Here is a 16,459-nt window from a genome sequence, read left to right on the forward strand (position 1 = left end):
ATATATATATATGTTTGTCTCATTATTACATTTAACTAAAATATAACAATGGAATGTAGAAATAAAAAAAATATATTAGTGGTCGGTTTGGACGGGTTAACCCGACCAAACCGACTAATTTCGGGCGAGTTACTATTTTTTTTTTCTTAATTGCAGGTTACAGTTAGAATTTTATAACCTTGTGGGCGTGATCCTCCAGTGCTTCTTCGTTACCAAAAGAATGCTACTCCGGTGTCTTCGGCGGATGAAATGTTAGAAGAGCGAGATGCGCAGCTAGATGACCTTAAAATGCACTTACCTTCGAGCTCAACAGAAAATGAAGGATGTGGCAGATAAAAACAAAAGGGATGAACAGTTTTCAGTTGACAAAAAGGTGTTTGTCAAGCTCAAACCTTATCGACAGAAATCCTTGGCTTCCCGACGCAATGAGAAACTGTCACCTTGTTTTTATGGACCATTTGATGTTTTCGCACGAATAGGGACTGTTGCCTATAAGCTTGCACTACCAGCCACTTCCTCGGTGCATCCCGTGTTCCTTGTTTCACAGTTGCAGCGTGCTCATGGGGTGACTCACTCTTCTTCATTACTACCACCATAACTCAATCCTGATTTGGATATGACAGTTGAGCCAGCTGAAGTTTTAGGTGTACGAAACACTCAATCTAATGGAATGGGAGAAATGGAGGTCTTAATCTTATGGAAGGACCTGCCAATGTTTGAAGCTACTTGGGAAAACTACAACAACTTGCTACAGCAATTCCCATAATTCCACCTTGAGGACAAGGTGAAAGTTTGGGCAGCAGGTAAAAATAAGCCATCAATTCGTATACCTATGCTAGAAGATCTAACAGTAATTGAGATGAGTTATTTAGGGAAGTTTATGATTTGTTTTGCCTAATGATTTAATTGGAATTATTTGTTTCTGTTTTTGTGATTAGCTTTGTTTGGAAAGTTAGAGAATTAAAATAGGTTAGACTTTTGGAGAGAAACCAGGTCTCTCGAATGTCTGGGCAATTTCTTATTTTCAGTAAATACTCTCTGTTTCTCTATATATCTTTCTGGTTTGGATCGATACACTTCTGGTGTGTATCAAGATCACTCAATAAAAGTGTGCATGAATTGCATATTTGAACAGATTTAAATGTAGAAAGGTGGACAAATATACTAGATCAATAGGAAGTAAACCATCCATCCGGTTCCAAAAATCTAACATAACTTATAAACCATGTAATCATTAACAGAAGAAGTAACCAGCAATTAAAAATAAAGTAAAAAACGCTTGAATCCACACATCCAGTGTAAAACTATTTAGGTCATTCTTATTTCTGCTTTCTATATTCCTTTGTGATCATCCCTTAACAAAACTTTACAGCAATTACTGTATTCAACATATTTATCTCAAATGATTGAAACATCATGAAAGACTATAGACTATAGAGTGATAAGGTATAGAAACAAAATGAATCTCTTAACTTACCCCTCCTTTCTTTAAACGCTCTGATAGAACAACAATTATCTTGAGCGCTTTAACCTTCTCTACATTAAAAGCTAACCTTGTTTTGTAAACCTTTTTAACTAGTTGTAAATAATTGTAGAAATTGATATTCAAAATATAACACTTGAAAACAAGAAATAGTTCAAAAAAACAATCAAACCATTACAACAAAAATCTCATATTTCATTTCAAGTCTTCTTAGATTTCTTCCTTGCAGCAGTTGTTTTGCCAATTCTTTTGCCAATATCTCATATAAGTAGAAAATATTGCTGAAATTCAATTTATGCTGCTACAATGCAATGAGTAATTGAGTAATATAGTGCTGAAAATTTTAACAATCTTTTTAGTGGTCACAAATCTTTGACATGTTTAATCAAAGGAAGAAATTTACCTGAGGAAGAAGCTCAAGAAACTTGGAGGTTTCTTCCACGACAATGCCTCTGTCCCACCTCTGATTCAGCAACTGCTCCCACCCAACATCGGGCACCATAGATTCGCCATAGGCAATCTCAGTTCCCACAGACATAACAGTGATATCAGGGGTTAACAAGGGTTTCTCGGCCCTTAAAAGTTGGTAAAGAATTGGGAGATCTTCCAGTTGAAAAAACCAGAAGAGAGTCAGGGCGGTATTAGGCTTCCCATAGAACTTTGAAGCGGAGAAGAGAGGTTTCGAGGGTCGTTGTGGTCATCGTAGAAAAACAAAGCTACAAAACTTTATTCATCATCTTATCATCTTCTAACTAAGAAAAGGACTATATTGTTTTCTTAATTCTAAACTTTATTGAAAGTGAAAGAACAGAGTAAACTAATCATAAGTTAGAGATAAACAAGCCTGATCAACACAATTATAGAAAAAACAAAACCTTTATTCATTACCCTATCTTTATCCATTCAAACTTTTCTCCATCATGATTGTTTCCTCATTACAAATGAGTAAATAAACTCATTCTCGGCCAAGAAAAGCTTTCACTATCATCTTCCCTTTTCTAACTAAGAAAAAGACTACATTGAATCATTGAAATTTGCACACACAACAGACATTAATTTCTTAATTCTGGACCTTGAAAGTACAAGAACAGAGTAAATGAATCATAACAAATCAAACTTATATTCAAATGAGTAAGTGAACACATACATTCTTGTCCAATAAAAGATATCACTATCATTTTCCCTTTAGAAGAGGACTAATATTAGAACAATTCATGTGTTAATCATGACAAAATTGAAAATTACACAAAGATATAGTATTGAAAATTGATCAGTATGTATAGTAGGTAGCTATAGACAACGGTAATATTATGATTATGATTAGGATTAGGATTAGGATTAGGATTAGGATGAAGAGGATGAAATCAATTGGCAGTGGGCATTGAGTAACGGCACAAAGGGCAGAAATGACTGGTCTCCAACCATCGAACAATACAATCCTTGTGAAACACATGAGAACAAGGCATCTCAACAACCACTCTGCTGCTCATCTCAATCTCATCATCATCATCATCATCATCACACGAATCACCCAACGACGGCACCATCTTCTCGAAACATATGGTACAATTGCAAGTACTCATCAGACCCACATCGTTTAACTCCTTGAGAGCCCTTATGGAGTCTTTCGCTGCAGGAATATTGACATTAATATTTATATTCTCCTGATTTTGCTCTTGTTGTTGTTGGTGTTGGTATTCAATACTAGCAGTTAGGGCAGTGATATCGAGACAGATATTGAGACCCAAAGCTTGGGAGTTATTAGAATAATAATCATGAATTATGGGCAAAACGTAAGCAGTAGCAATTCGTGAAGTTAATGAAGATGGGATTTGGATGGAAGGGGTGCCCATTACTCCAGCCAGAATATATTCAGTGATTGCTAAATAATCAGATAAGTATTGGGCAAAAGGAACCACCGTATAGTAGTGACGACTGTCGATGAGGCGGTGGATATCAAGGAGTATGTGGCGAAAGTTGACATGAAAGGCTATGAATTTATCATTCGTCGTCACTATTGGCCGCCGTTGTTGCTGCTGTTGTTGCTGTAAGACTGCTTCTCCATCGTTACAGACCACGTTTATGTCGTAATGACAATCAAACAGAGGCAGTGCCGCCATTGTAAAATTAAAATTCAAAATTAACGGTCACTAGGAAGCCAAAGATAACAACTTTCTTTCTGGGGGATTTCAAATGGAAGAGGAGGCGGGAGGGAAATTAAGGAAACAACTCTTGATAATGGATTCTAAGAAGAGTGTTGTTGGTGTACATATATATACAGCTGTTGTAAGTTGTAAAGGAGGGAAGAAATAAGGAAACAGTGATAATGAATTCAAATATACCAGTCAACTGAAATTTTTTTACCGTTGAATTCATAGAAACATTTAAATCACCTGTCCCCAATTTTCTATCCCATTCCTGTCCCTCCAATAATTAATTGCCACCTATTTTTTTTTTTCTACATCATTTGCTCACTTTTTGCTAAACATTTTCTCTGTTAGTTAGTTGCGTTTATTTTTTAATCTTCCCACTCACAATCTTTTCTTCATTAATTACAATATTTTATGGTTTTAAAAACATATTTACAAGAGCTCATCCATTTACTTCTATTTGCTAAGCTCGAAGGGAAGGGATTTCTTTACCGTTCTCACCCCTCAATGTATTTTGCCCCTTAAAACACTTAGCTACCTGTAAATGGTGTTTAGTGATCTAATAATTAGTCAGTTAAACAAGAGCTCATCCATTTACTTCTATTTGCTAAGCTCGAAGGGAATCATCACTTGACTTCTATACACCAAGTAGGCTATAGATTCCATATTTATGTTCAGCACTCCCACTCAATCATACTATCATGTTCCCAAAATATACGTATCACCCTGACCCAAAAGTAGGCTTAACTAATAAATCAAAGAACATGAATATCACTCCTGAGTTGAGCCTAAGCATATCAGGATTTAGATTCTTTTAATCTTAAGATCAACTACTGATATTGACTTGGAAAGATATGACGGTAAGTTTATAATATCTTAACTAAGTTGCAATATCGGTCCAGTCCAATGTATACTCCATACATTCGAAACTAGTATACTTTACCAATGTCCTGGAAAGAACATAACACTTACTCCAAGTGTAAGTACACATCATCGCTGATTATCACATTAGTGTAAATCCAAAACACTGATGAAACAGGGACTTAGTCTTTTGATTCATATTATCACAATCACATTCCACTGTGTTGACGATACTGTAATTGTGAATAAACATATGATCTGGACTTAACTGATTTTGTGTGTATATGTAATAAACATATTAAACCATTAGCATGTAAAATTCATGCAAACATAAATCACTTCAAATTTCTTATATTGATAACTAATCAGATTGTAAAGGGTTTTATTTAGGGCACAAAACCCAACAACTTGATGAATGTGAGGTGTAATGGTGGTATAGATATATAAGCTATTATTCACTTACACATTCTTTATGCGGTACTCGAAAGCTATACAATATTGCTCTAGGTTCTTAAAAATATTTGAATAATCTAGGCACATTAATAATTAAAATCATAACTAATTTAGGGTGAAATCGAAACCTTGACAATTATTTTTATATGTTTATTCTAAAAACCTCATTTATGTTAACAGAATTCTGAGTTAGGAATAAGATTTAAACGTTTTATTATAAGTGTCTAAGTAATTTTTATAGTTGCATACGATGTAGTTATTTAGAGCTACCTATAAATTTTTAAAAAAATAAGATTTAAATATTTTGTTATAAGTGTGACTATATTTTTCTATATCGACTCTGTAAAATATTTAAATTTTTTTACAAATAGTTCTAAATAACTACAATGTACATGATTATGAAAAAATTGGATTACTTTTATTTTTCTTAGATGCCTAAATAGATGGGGATCTACCAAAATACTTATTTTATAAAGTGATTGTGCTATATATTTTTTTAAGAGGAATTTTCAAAAATATTCTTTATTTAAATGTTATTTACAATTTTACGACCTAAATTTTTTATTTATAAAAATAGTCTTTTGAAGTGTTAAAATTACAAAAATATACTTTTATCAGCAAAATATACGAATACAACTTGAAATCAACCTCACGATAACTATAAATCAACTATAAAACAACCAAAACAACTAAAAAAATTATTTTATGATAACAATAATACAACTATAAATAAACTACAAAATAATTAAAAAATAGTTTATTGTTTTTACTACAAAAGATATTTTTTAAATAAAAAAATCAAAGAGTAAAAATGAAAAAACTTCCATGTTGTTGTATTTTTGTAAATTTTTTTTAAAATTTTAATCTATTTTATAAAAATTTCTAACATATATCCTATTACTAGTAAATAGTTACGTGCGAGGGACGTATATTAAATTTTATGTTAGTTTTTTTCTATGTTATTTGAAAGTGATACAATTAAAAGTTAAAGAAAAAATATTATAAGTTATTAGGTGAGATTATTATTATGTGTATAGGAAGAAATCACAAACTAATTAATCTTATAATCTTAACTTTAATCAAATAGGGTTCTAGATATATGAACAATAAATAATCACGTAAAAATCAAAAATAATTATTCGAATAAAGAATTCAATATACACAATTATATATATGAATCTCATTAATCAAAAATAATTATTCAATTTATGAACAATAATTTCTCACGCTATATGTTTCTCAATAAAGAAATCCACCTCCTCATAGTCAAAAATAAATAATACATGTAATACAGATCTTTGTAATAGAGTACCTAAAAGAAAAAAAACTTCAGTTACCATAATCGGAAAAAGTTTAAGTGAACTATAATGACTAAGAAGATTTAAATTACAAAATGAAAATAACATATCTATATGAGTATGATTTTTTTGCTATATGAGCATGATTGATCTAAGAGAAAATAGATAAACCTATAAACATATAAATATACTTAATATTAATTTTGACAAAGAAACAATTCAATTATAAACAATTCTAAATATCAGCTTGACAATTTTAACACACTAATTACTCATTAAATAACCATAATGTATACATCATGATAATTTTATTTTATTTGATATCAAATGATAGAGACTATTGAGGTTTTCAGCCATGGAAAACACACTATGATCAAAAAGTAATGCTCATTAATTGCATATTTTAAAGAAATCCAAATTTCTATGAATGTCCCTAATAAGATATAAACAATAAAGTTGTAAACTAAAAAAAAAAAAAAAGAAAGTAGCAAAATTTCAGTTAATATAAGAAATAGAACAAATTGAAGATTTATACAATACTGGAATTTGAACTCTTAGAGGTCATTAGCGAAGGGGCGAAACTCGTAAGATCCCCTAGTAGAACACTACCTTAATGATCTGAACACAAAAATTGTAGAAATCAAAATATGAATAAATTAGCATCATCAACAAAAGGAAAATTAAAGGGAAAACACTTAATAATTATGTGACAAATAATTATTAATTGAATTAATCTTATAATCTTAACTTTAATCAAATAGGGTTTATAAAAGAGGCATAAATAATCAAATAGGGTTAGAAATACGGTAATTAAAGAAAATCTAGAACCCTATTTTTGTTTTGGATTTAATGGGATTTATTTTATTTTTATTTTATTATATATAAATAAAAAGTGACCCATGAATTTCTCATAAATCATTTTATTTTTAATAATAAACCATAGGGTTGGAAATATGGTAATTAAAGAAAATCTAGAACCCTATTTTTCTGTTGGATTTAATGGAATTTATTATATATAAATAAAAAATGACCCATGAATTTCTGATAAACCATTTTATTTTTAATAATAAACCATCTTATTTTTAATATAAATAAAAAGTCGTCCATAAATTTCTCAAAAACCAAAAATTCTGTTATATAGGGACACTTTATATAAATAGATAGAATAGATATATATTCTAATTATATGAAATTTTAATAATTATTTATTATTAATTTATTAATTGAAAAATATCTTCAAACTATCTTATTTAAATCTTCCTTTTTCTTACGTTTTTACTTTATTTTTGTTTTTTAAGTTTTTTCAAATTAAATTTTAATATATAAAGATTTAAAATGTAAATAAGATAGTTTGAAGGTATTGTTATATTTAGTTTTTGTTCTAGGTAATGTATTTCTGTTTTAGGTAATGTATTTCTGTTTCAGATTAAATTTTATTAAAAAATAAATATTAAGTGGAGGCTTACCTTACATGCCTCATGCATGTATGGTGGGTTTCTTTAATTTAATTTATTTATTTATTTTAAAAAATATTTTTTTTTTACGAATTGCTCGATGTTTTAGGACTATCATTCAATTATTATTTTTTTTTCTGTAGTATGTAACTATCATGTAAGTACTAAATATTCATTTAAAAAACTTGAGCAAAAAAAAGTGCACTAATTTTTATTTTAAAAAACACACTATAAGCGTGACATTTTTTTTTTAATTATATCGGTGTTATTTTAAAATTTTAAACAAATATAACTGAGAGAAAAATATTATTACTGTTCGAAATATTTTCAATAAGCCCAAAAAATAGTGAACTCCATTATAAGATGATTATCACTTCAAAAAAGGTGATACACTTAAAAATGTTCATTTCATCTTAGTTCAAAAAGCCCAAGTAAAGGCATAGATAAAAATAAGTATGGGGTTATTGCTTCAAATTAGTTTGAACTTGATAATTCTAATAACTCTGTGTAGACTATGTTTTTGGTGTAGTTCTTATCGTGCTGAACTGTGGTCACAAGTCGGATTAATACCCTCCTTATACTATTCTCTAAGATTTTTTGAGTTACAGTACTAAAAAACAAAAAAACAAAAAACTAACCTTCACCACAAATTATGCTCAGCTCCGCGTTTTGTCCTTGTGGCCGAGATTCGAAGGGCTCGATTCTGGTTTTCAAAATTTTCAATTAGTTTATAAAGTATAGTATATATTATATATTGTGAAACTTACTATAAAAAACCAACGTACCGGATGATGATTCCTATCATTACAAACGAACAACTCAAAGCTCAATGATCCACACTCAAACCAAAGTAGTGAAGAAAAAATTGATTACAAACGAAGAGAGACAGACTCATAATCTTTAAAGAGTAGTATGAAATAGTTAATGTACTAAGTTCGAGAAAGAGAGATTAATAAAGAAACAGTAAGAAATAGCATATATGACGAAGAATATTATGCATATAAACAAATAAGATGAAAATCATGATTTGAAAACGACCAGCACCAAATATAAACTAACAGGATGAAAATCAAATCAGGAAAGAATGAACAACACAAAACTCAATGATTCACACTCAAACCAAAGTAGTGAAAAAAAGAAATCGATTACAAACGGAGAGAGACAACCTCATAATCTTGGAATTAAGGAAGTAAACAGGATTAAAGATTCATAGCAGTTAAGTAAAACAGTAATTGAAGAGTATTATGAAATAGTTAATGTAACAAGTTCAAGAAAGAGAGATTAATAAAGAAACAGTAAGAAATAACATATATGACTAAGAACATTATGCATACAAACAAACAAGATGAAAATCATGATTTGAAAGCGATCAGCACCAAACATAAACAAACATGATGAAAATCAAATCATCGTTGAAAACAAGTATAAGGAAGAAAAAAAGAAAACAACAAACTACTCATAAACCCTAAATCATAAGCTGCTCAATGATCCACACTCAAACCAAAGTAGTAAAAAAAAAGAAATCGATTACAAAGGCAGAAAGACATACTCATAATGGTGCCGCGGGATCATCACTTGATTTTATATACTGTTTGATTTTATCACCATTAATTTGACCAACCATGGTCGCTGGTATAAGATGACAGACGCAAACGACATCAGTATATTAACCAAAGCTTTGCATCGGCAGTGCAAATTTTGATGTATAAGCGAATATTTAATATCAGTTCAAATATTAATAGGATTTGTTTTATTATTATTTTATTATATATAAATAATATTTTATTATTTTATTAAATAAAAATAAAAAGTCACCTATAAATTTCTCATAAACCAAAAATTTTCAGTCATATAGGCACACTTTATATAAAATAGATACATATATATGATATGACACAAATACTAATTATTATTATTATTCACAAAAAAATCAGTAAAGTTTAAAAATACTAATTATTATTTATTTATTTATTTATTTATTGTGGGGAGCTATACCAATTATTATACAACACAGAGACTTTTTTTTAATCTTCTTTAACTCAGCAAAAAAATAATAAAAAAAAACGTTTCTTTTATCTTTATTAACACGTTAGAACATACAATCTCTTTCTATCAAGATACATATGTATTAGATGCAAATACAACTAACTAATAAGATTAATTTACATTTCTACCCCTAAAAGATGACTTAATTTCAAATAAATAAAAATAAAAATAAAATATTATTTTTCTCACAACAAATTGCCATCAAGTTATTAAACCGACTCTAGCAAGTTATATTACCTACTACTACAATTTAATTTTATTTGTCTCATATGAGGAATGTGAAACCTCAAACTCAAGTGAGGTTTTACATTAAGCCCCTATTATTATTTATTTATTACAGAATATGTGTAACCAGGACTTAATAATTGTATTATACTTATTAATTAATACCTTGTAGATGACGTGGCTTGTAATCACTCGAGTAATTCTATTTCTCATCAATTTATTTATATGTATTACCACTTTTTCTGTATTTACCATTGTATTTTGTACAACTTTTTTTATTATTATATTATTATTATTTATTACAAAATATAGAATAATACATTGTAGATGACGTGAACTGTAATTACTCAAACTAATTTTACAGTGATTGATTCTATTCCTCATCAATTTATTTCTATATTTATAATAAGTATTCCTCATCACAACAATTTTTTTTACCGTTGTATTTTATTATTATATTATTATTTATTACAGAATAGGGAAACAAGGTATAACTAGGACTTAATTGTATTGTACTTATTAATTAATACGTTGTAGATGACGTGGTTTGTAATCACTCAAGCTCATTTAACAGTGATTCCATTTCTCATCAGTAAGTATTTCTATTAAAACATAGCGTATTCCTTATGTGAGAGTATCACTTTTGCTCTTACAAGTAAAAGCATTTTTTTTATAGCCTTTAATTTTTAATCCAATTGTAGTAAAATTTTGTAGTATCTTATCACATTGTTATTTATTTTTAACTCATCTATATTCTACCCACGTGATATTTTTGGGTAACTGTAAGGAAAAGAAAAAAAATCCAGACTCATTTTTGCTGCCACCACCACCTCATTCACCGGAGTTGCCAACGAGGACACTGCAATTACATTATTTTGGGAGCAGAGAACAATAGTGATTTCTACGTGGATGATTGTGAAGGATTCAAATGGCAAACTTTGTGGGATTAAACCACTGTCAAAGTCATTCAATATTTAGATGTTGATTAATTCGACCGAACCAGCAAAAAAAGTAAATACATAAAAAAAGGGGGAATGTTAGTAGTTTCAAAGCAACAAAATATTTATATAGCTAAAGTGGCATCAATGTCCTTCAAGTTTATGACCGGCTAGTTATTATAATTAAATTATACTTATGTATGTATGTATGTATGTATGTATGTATGTATGTATGTATGTATGTATGTATATTCATCCCTTTATATTGATATTTATCATATATATAACAGAAAATTTCCCTGCAGATGTACAGATAGGTTATACGCAAAGATGAACACAAAAACTTGCTCACAGTTTCCTTTTTATATAATTACCCGCACTTATTGAAAGCTATATAAATTATATTGGGAGGATCAATAATTATCATTTATTATAGGGATATTTAGACTCAACACGATAATGTATTGCTCTTTTCCATTGAATTTAAGTATGAAAATTTTCTGATGATCATGATGTGTTGGAGACGGTAGCTATCAAGAGCCTTTTGGGGATGATGAAAAAAACAAAATAAAATAAACTTATACTCCGTAAAATAAGCATCTGAGAAGTTTATTTTGATTTTGGAAAAAATCCCACTAACTTCTTTAATAAAGTCAATTTTTTTTTTTAAAAAAATAAATAATATTAACATTATTAATGTATGTATTGTATGTTCACGAACTCATTTTAATTGTATATCTCTCACTATCTTAACCAATCAAAAATAAAAGAAAATGCTCTCATAGATGAGAGCAAAAGTAATGCTCTCACTTACTAAAAATCCTTAATATATATATATATATCTTTACACTATATAATTGAATAATTAACATTTTTTTTTTATGAATGTTCCACACTACTTAATCTTACCCTTAAAATATAAAGTTTGTTAAAAAATTTATCTAAAATTCAACAATTACATAAGGCTCTTTTGTTAGGTTATATTTCTTCTTTTTTTTTTAATCTAAATTGATTTGTAGTAAAAATAATTCATATTTAATTCACATAATTAATTTTAAAATTTTAATTTCTTTTTTTAATTTTCTTAATGATTCAAATGATTTTTAAGATCTAAATTAACATTTTAAAATTTACTAAAAAATACTATTTTTTTTTCATTTTCGTTTTGAGGAGGTTCGATTCGATAGTTATCAAAGTTTAGGAGAGCAAAGTAGCTAATTTACAAAGACTTGTCAACATATAAATGGAATAATGAGACAGAATATAACAGAATGACTAGATTCATATAAATATAAAAGTTTACGAGAAACTATGTCATTTTAAATCATAATGTACATTGTTGACCTCAAAAATTAATCAACCGATAGTGAAATTTGTATAAATCTGATGTTTGCTACGTGTTAACAACAAGAACAATAAAATATGCCCAATTAAATACTATATTATTTTCCGAGATACTACAACTCTCTTACTCCACTATGGATTCGGAATTGTACTCCTAATTACATATAACGCTCTACATGTTCCAAATATAGATACGCTATTAATTATCTATTGTTATAATCCAAATAATCAAAGATCTTCTATAGATAATTTACATCGAGTGGGGACAAATCTATCGTTCTACCCTTCAATGTACTTTATCCTTAAAACACTTAACTTCCTATAAATGATATTTTAGTAAACTAATATTATTCATGAAATAAGAGCTCTTCCATTTATCTCTGTTAAGCAAAGCTCAAAGGAAATCATCATTCCACTTCTATGTCATTATAGAAGCTATAAATTATGTATCTATGATTAGCGCTCCCACTTAATTGTACTACCACGTTTCCAAGATGTAAGTATTGGACCAATTCATTTGGTCAGCATTAACGAATAAGTCAAAAGAACACAAATAATACAGTTAAGCTAGAACCTAATCATCTCAAGATTAAGATCTATTGATCTAAGACCAACTAAGTGATATTGACTTAGAAAGATATAACAGTAAGTTTATGATATCTTATCCAAGCTCAATATCGATCCCATTCGATGTATACTCCATACATCCGATACTAGTATACTTTACCAATGCCCTAGAAAGGACATACCACTTATCCAAGTGTAAGTAAACTTAATCGTTGATTATCACGTCAATATAAATTCAGTGCACTCATAAATCATAGGACTTAAACTTTGAAGCATACAATCACAATTACTTTCTACTAAGATGACATCACTGTAACTGTGAATAACTATATGTTCTAGATATATCAAAAAAATTATATTAACCTATAAACATGAAAATAACATGTAAACTTAAATGACTTATAGTCTTCTATTGATTATATTGAAATGAGATTTATTTAGGACATAAAAATCCAATATTATTATACTTTTAAAAAAAAAATTACCCTCAAAAGGAAAAGGTACTAATAAGCAGAAATATAGTAACTTAATTAAATTAGAACTTCCCTTCTCTTCAAAACGGGACATCTAAATATGGAATAGAAAATAATTTAAGTGGTATTTAGTTGGAAGGAATGAAAATATAAGAATGGGAATAAAAATGGAATAGAATTATGTTTAAAACGCTTCGAAAAAATTGAATTTTTTTTTTTAAATTTTATTCATCTTGCAATGGAATGGTCTTTCTTTCAATTTCAAAATGGAATAGTCTTTCCATCAAAATAATGGAAAAAATATTCTATTAGAATGACATTCCAATACTTTAACTAAATAAAGGAATGGAATAAAAATTGTTTCCTTTCTATTCTATTCTATTTCATTATCTCCAACCAAATGTCACCTTACTGTAACTTAGTACATGAATTGAAGAAGAAAAACAAAATTCAAATTCACTCCATAGTAGTAGTATACTTGCAAACACAAACAAAACATGTTGAAAAATAAATATATATTATTAATTTTAAATAATTATTATATTACTAAATAATCTAGTAAAGTATTATCAAATTAATCACAAATCATTACGAATCACTACCCTGGTACATCGGTTAGATAATTTCTACGAAGCAAGAGGAGCGGCACAAGGCGCCCATAGAGGAGGAGCGAGATCAGGCATCGGCAACTAATGGTGGCGCCCGACTTATGACACGTGGTCATCCGTTCATGACTGGGGGAGTGTCCATGGATGTTGGGGGAAGTCGTGGAGACAACGGTGGGACTCGCAACAACCAGGTAACCCCACGATGGGATATTAGGCCTCATTGGATTGAACTTTCTACATTTGACGGTGACAACTCAGACGGATGGCTATTGAAAGCTGGACGGTATTTTTCCATTCATCGTATGACAAATCAAGACTGTTTTGAAACTGTTGTAATTAGCTTGGAGGGAGAGGCTTTGATTTGGTTTCAATGGGAACATCGTCGACGACCATTTTGGAATTGGGAGGACTTGAAGATGCGGATGAATTGGAGGTTTTGACCTCTGCCGTTGAATTAATGTATCGAGAATTCCTTGTCCTCAAACAAGAAGGTATTGTACGTGAATATCGTAAGAGTTTTGAGTTGCTTGCTTCTTCTTTAGAAGGGATTTCAGAACAAATATTAGAATATTCTTTTATTAATGGGCTAAATTAAAAAATAGGGTATGAAGTAACCGTAATGGGCCCAAGTGGGCTGGAACAAGTTATGAAATTAGTCTAAAATGTAAAATTGAAGTTGTTGGCCCAACAAAAGTAAAAAATCTATTATACGAAGCTCTATTTCAAGATTCCGGGGAGGGCTGACTGGAAGTGGTGTGAGTAGCTTCGTTCCATGTTCAACAAATTTTAAAGATGAAGGTCGGCCAGCTGGGAATGGATTTTGACGGCTCAAGGAGACTGAAATTCAGCATAAGAAGGCTTAGGGATTATGTTTCAAATGTGATGAAAAAATTTCCCCTGGTCATCGGTGCAAAAAAAACTGAACTCCAGGTCATTATTGTTCAAGAATTCAGTAAACAAAGAGAAGGAAACATAGATGACTTGGACGAGGTTGTTGAAGAAGAAGACACCAAGTTGGAAAATCATGTCGTAGAGGTTTCCCTTAATTCTGTTATTGGTTTGACATCCTCAAAAACTTTTAAATTACGGGGACACGTTAGTTCTCAGTCGGTGGTGGTTCTCATTGATAGTGGGGCGACTCATAATTTTATCTCGAATGTTCTAATACAAACTTTGCAACTACCTATCTCAGCCACAACTCCCGGTGTCATATTGGGTACGGGACAATCAACTGAGACTCGAGGCATATGTAAGGGGGTGTCACTCACTATGAAAGGGGTGGAAAAAATTGAAGATTTTATTCCCTTGGATTTGGGCAATACTGATATAATTTTGGGTATACAGTGGTTGGAAACTTTGGGTGTGACTCACACAAACTGGAAGACTCACTCTATGATGCTCATGGTGGGAAACACAGCAGTAAGTTTACAAGGAGACTCAACTTTACATAGGACCCTTGTGTCTTTAAAAGCTTTGATGCGAAAAATTAAATAAGAGGGCCATGAATTAATTATTGAACTTGGGGCTGTTGGGTTTTATGCCCTAAATAAAACTCCATTTCAATGTAATCTATTTTATTCAACATCAATAAAGAAACAGAAGTATTTTTCATTCATTTGTGTATGTTTTGGTTCAACTTATCAATTGCTTGTCTATTTGATTTATAAATTCATCTGAAACCCTTTTCACATACTTGATCTTGTTTATTGTGTTGTCAACACTTTGGAAAGTAAACATGACTATGTGAATAAAGTTTTCTAGATTTATCAGACACAGGGTTTTACTGATATGATAATCTACAACAAGAGTTTACTTGCATTTGGAGAAATGCTATGTTCTTTCCAGAACATTGGTTAAAGTAAAGCTCAGGTTGGATGCATGGAGTATGCATCGGAAGGGACCGATATTGAACTTTGACTTAGATTTATTAAACTTACCGTAAAATCTATTCAAGTCAATATCGCCTAGTTGATCCTAGATCAAATAATCTTAATCCTGTTATGATTAGGCTCAATCTCAGGAGGCTATTCGTGTTCTTTGATTTGTTAGTTAAGCCTACTTTTAGGTCAGGGTGATACGTACATTTTGGGAACACGGTAGTGCAATTGAGTGGGAGCGCTAACATAAACATGGAATCTATAGCTTCTATTTGGCGAATAGTAAGCAAAGGATGATCTCCTTCGAGCTTGACCAAACGAAAATAAATTGTGGAGTACTCATTTCACATAAGCTGAAATATCATTTATACGGGGTCAAGTATTTTAAGGATAAAATACATAGTAGGGTGTAACGGTAATCTAATCCCTTTACAGTGTAGATCATTCATATAGAGGATCATTGATCAAATTAGGATTATAACAATGGATAACTAATGATGTGTCTATATGGTGGAACATATAGAGCATTCTATATACTGAGAGTGCAATTCTAAGTTCTATGCGTGGATTCAACGAAAAATTAATAAGTCAGTGAATTTAGGTAATAAATTCTTGATCTGCTTATTGGAAGCTCGATTATATAGACCCATGGTCCCCCCACTAGTTGAGATAATATTGCTTG

General features: G+C 30.1%; 1 protein-coding gene across 1 annotated transcript; it reads right to left on the reverse strand.

Annotated features, from left to right (window-relative positions):
- Positions 1–2,847: 2,847 nt before the first annotated feature.
- On the reverse strand, positions 2,848–3,603 carry LOC133036127 (E3 ubiquitin-protein ligase SGR9, amyloplastic-like). The gene has a single exon (XM_061112621.1). It carries the CDS (start codon positions 3,601–3,603, stop codon positions 2,848–2,850), a length of 756 nt encoding a protein of 251 aa, XP_060968604.1.
- Between the last annotated feature and the right edge of the window lie 12,856 nt (positions 3,604–16,459).

The sequence above is a fragment of the Cannabis sativa genome, chromosome 3, assembly GCF_029168945.1.
Source record: "Cannabis sativa cultivar Pink pepper isolate KNU-18-1 chromosome 3, ASM2916894v1, whole genome shotgun sequence".
In the NCBI taxonomy this organism is placed as follows: domain Eukaryota; kingdom Viridiplantae; phylum Streptophyta; class Magnoliopsida; order Rosales; family Cannabaceae; genus Cannabis; species Cannabis sativa.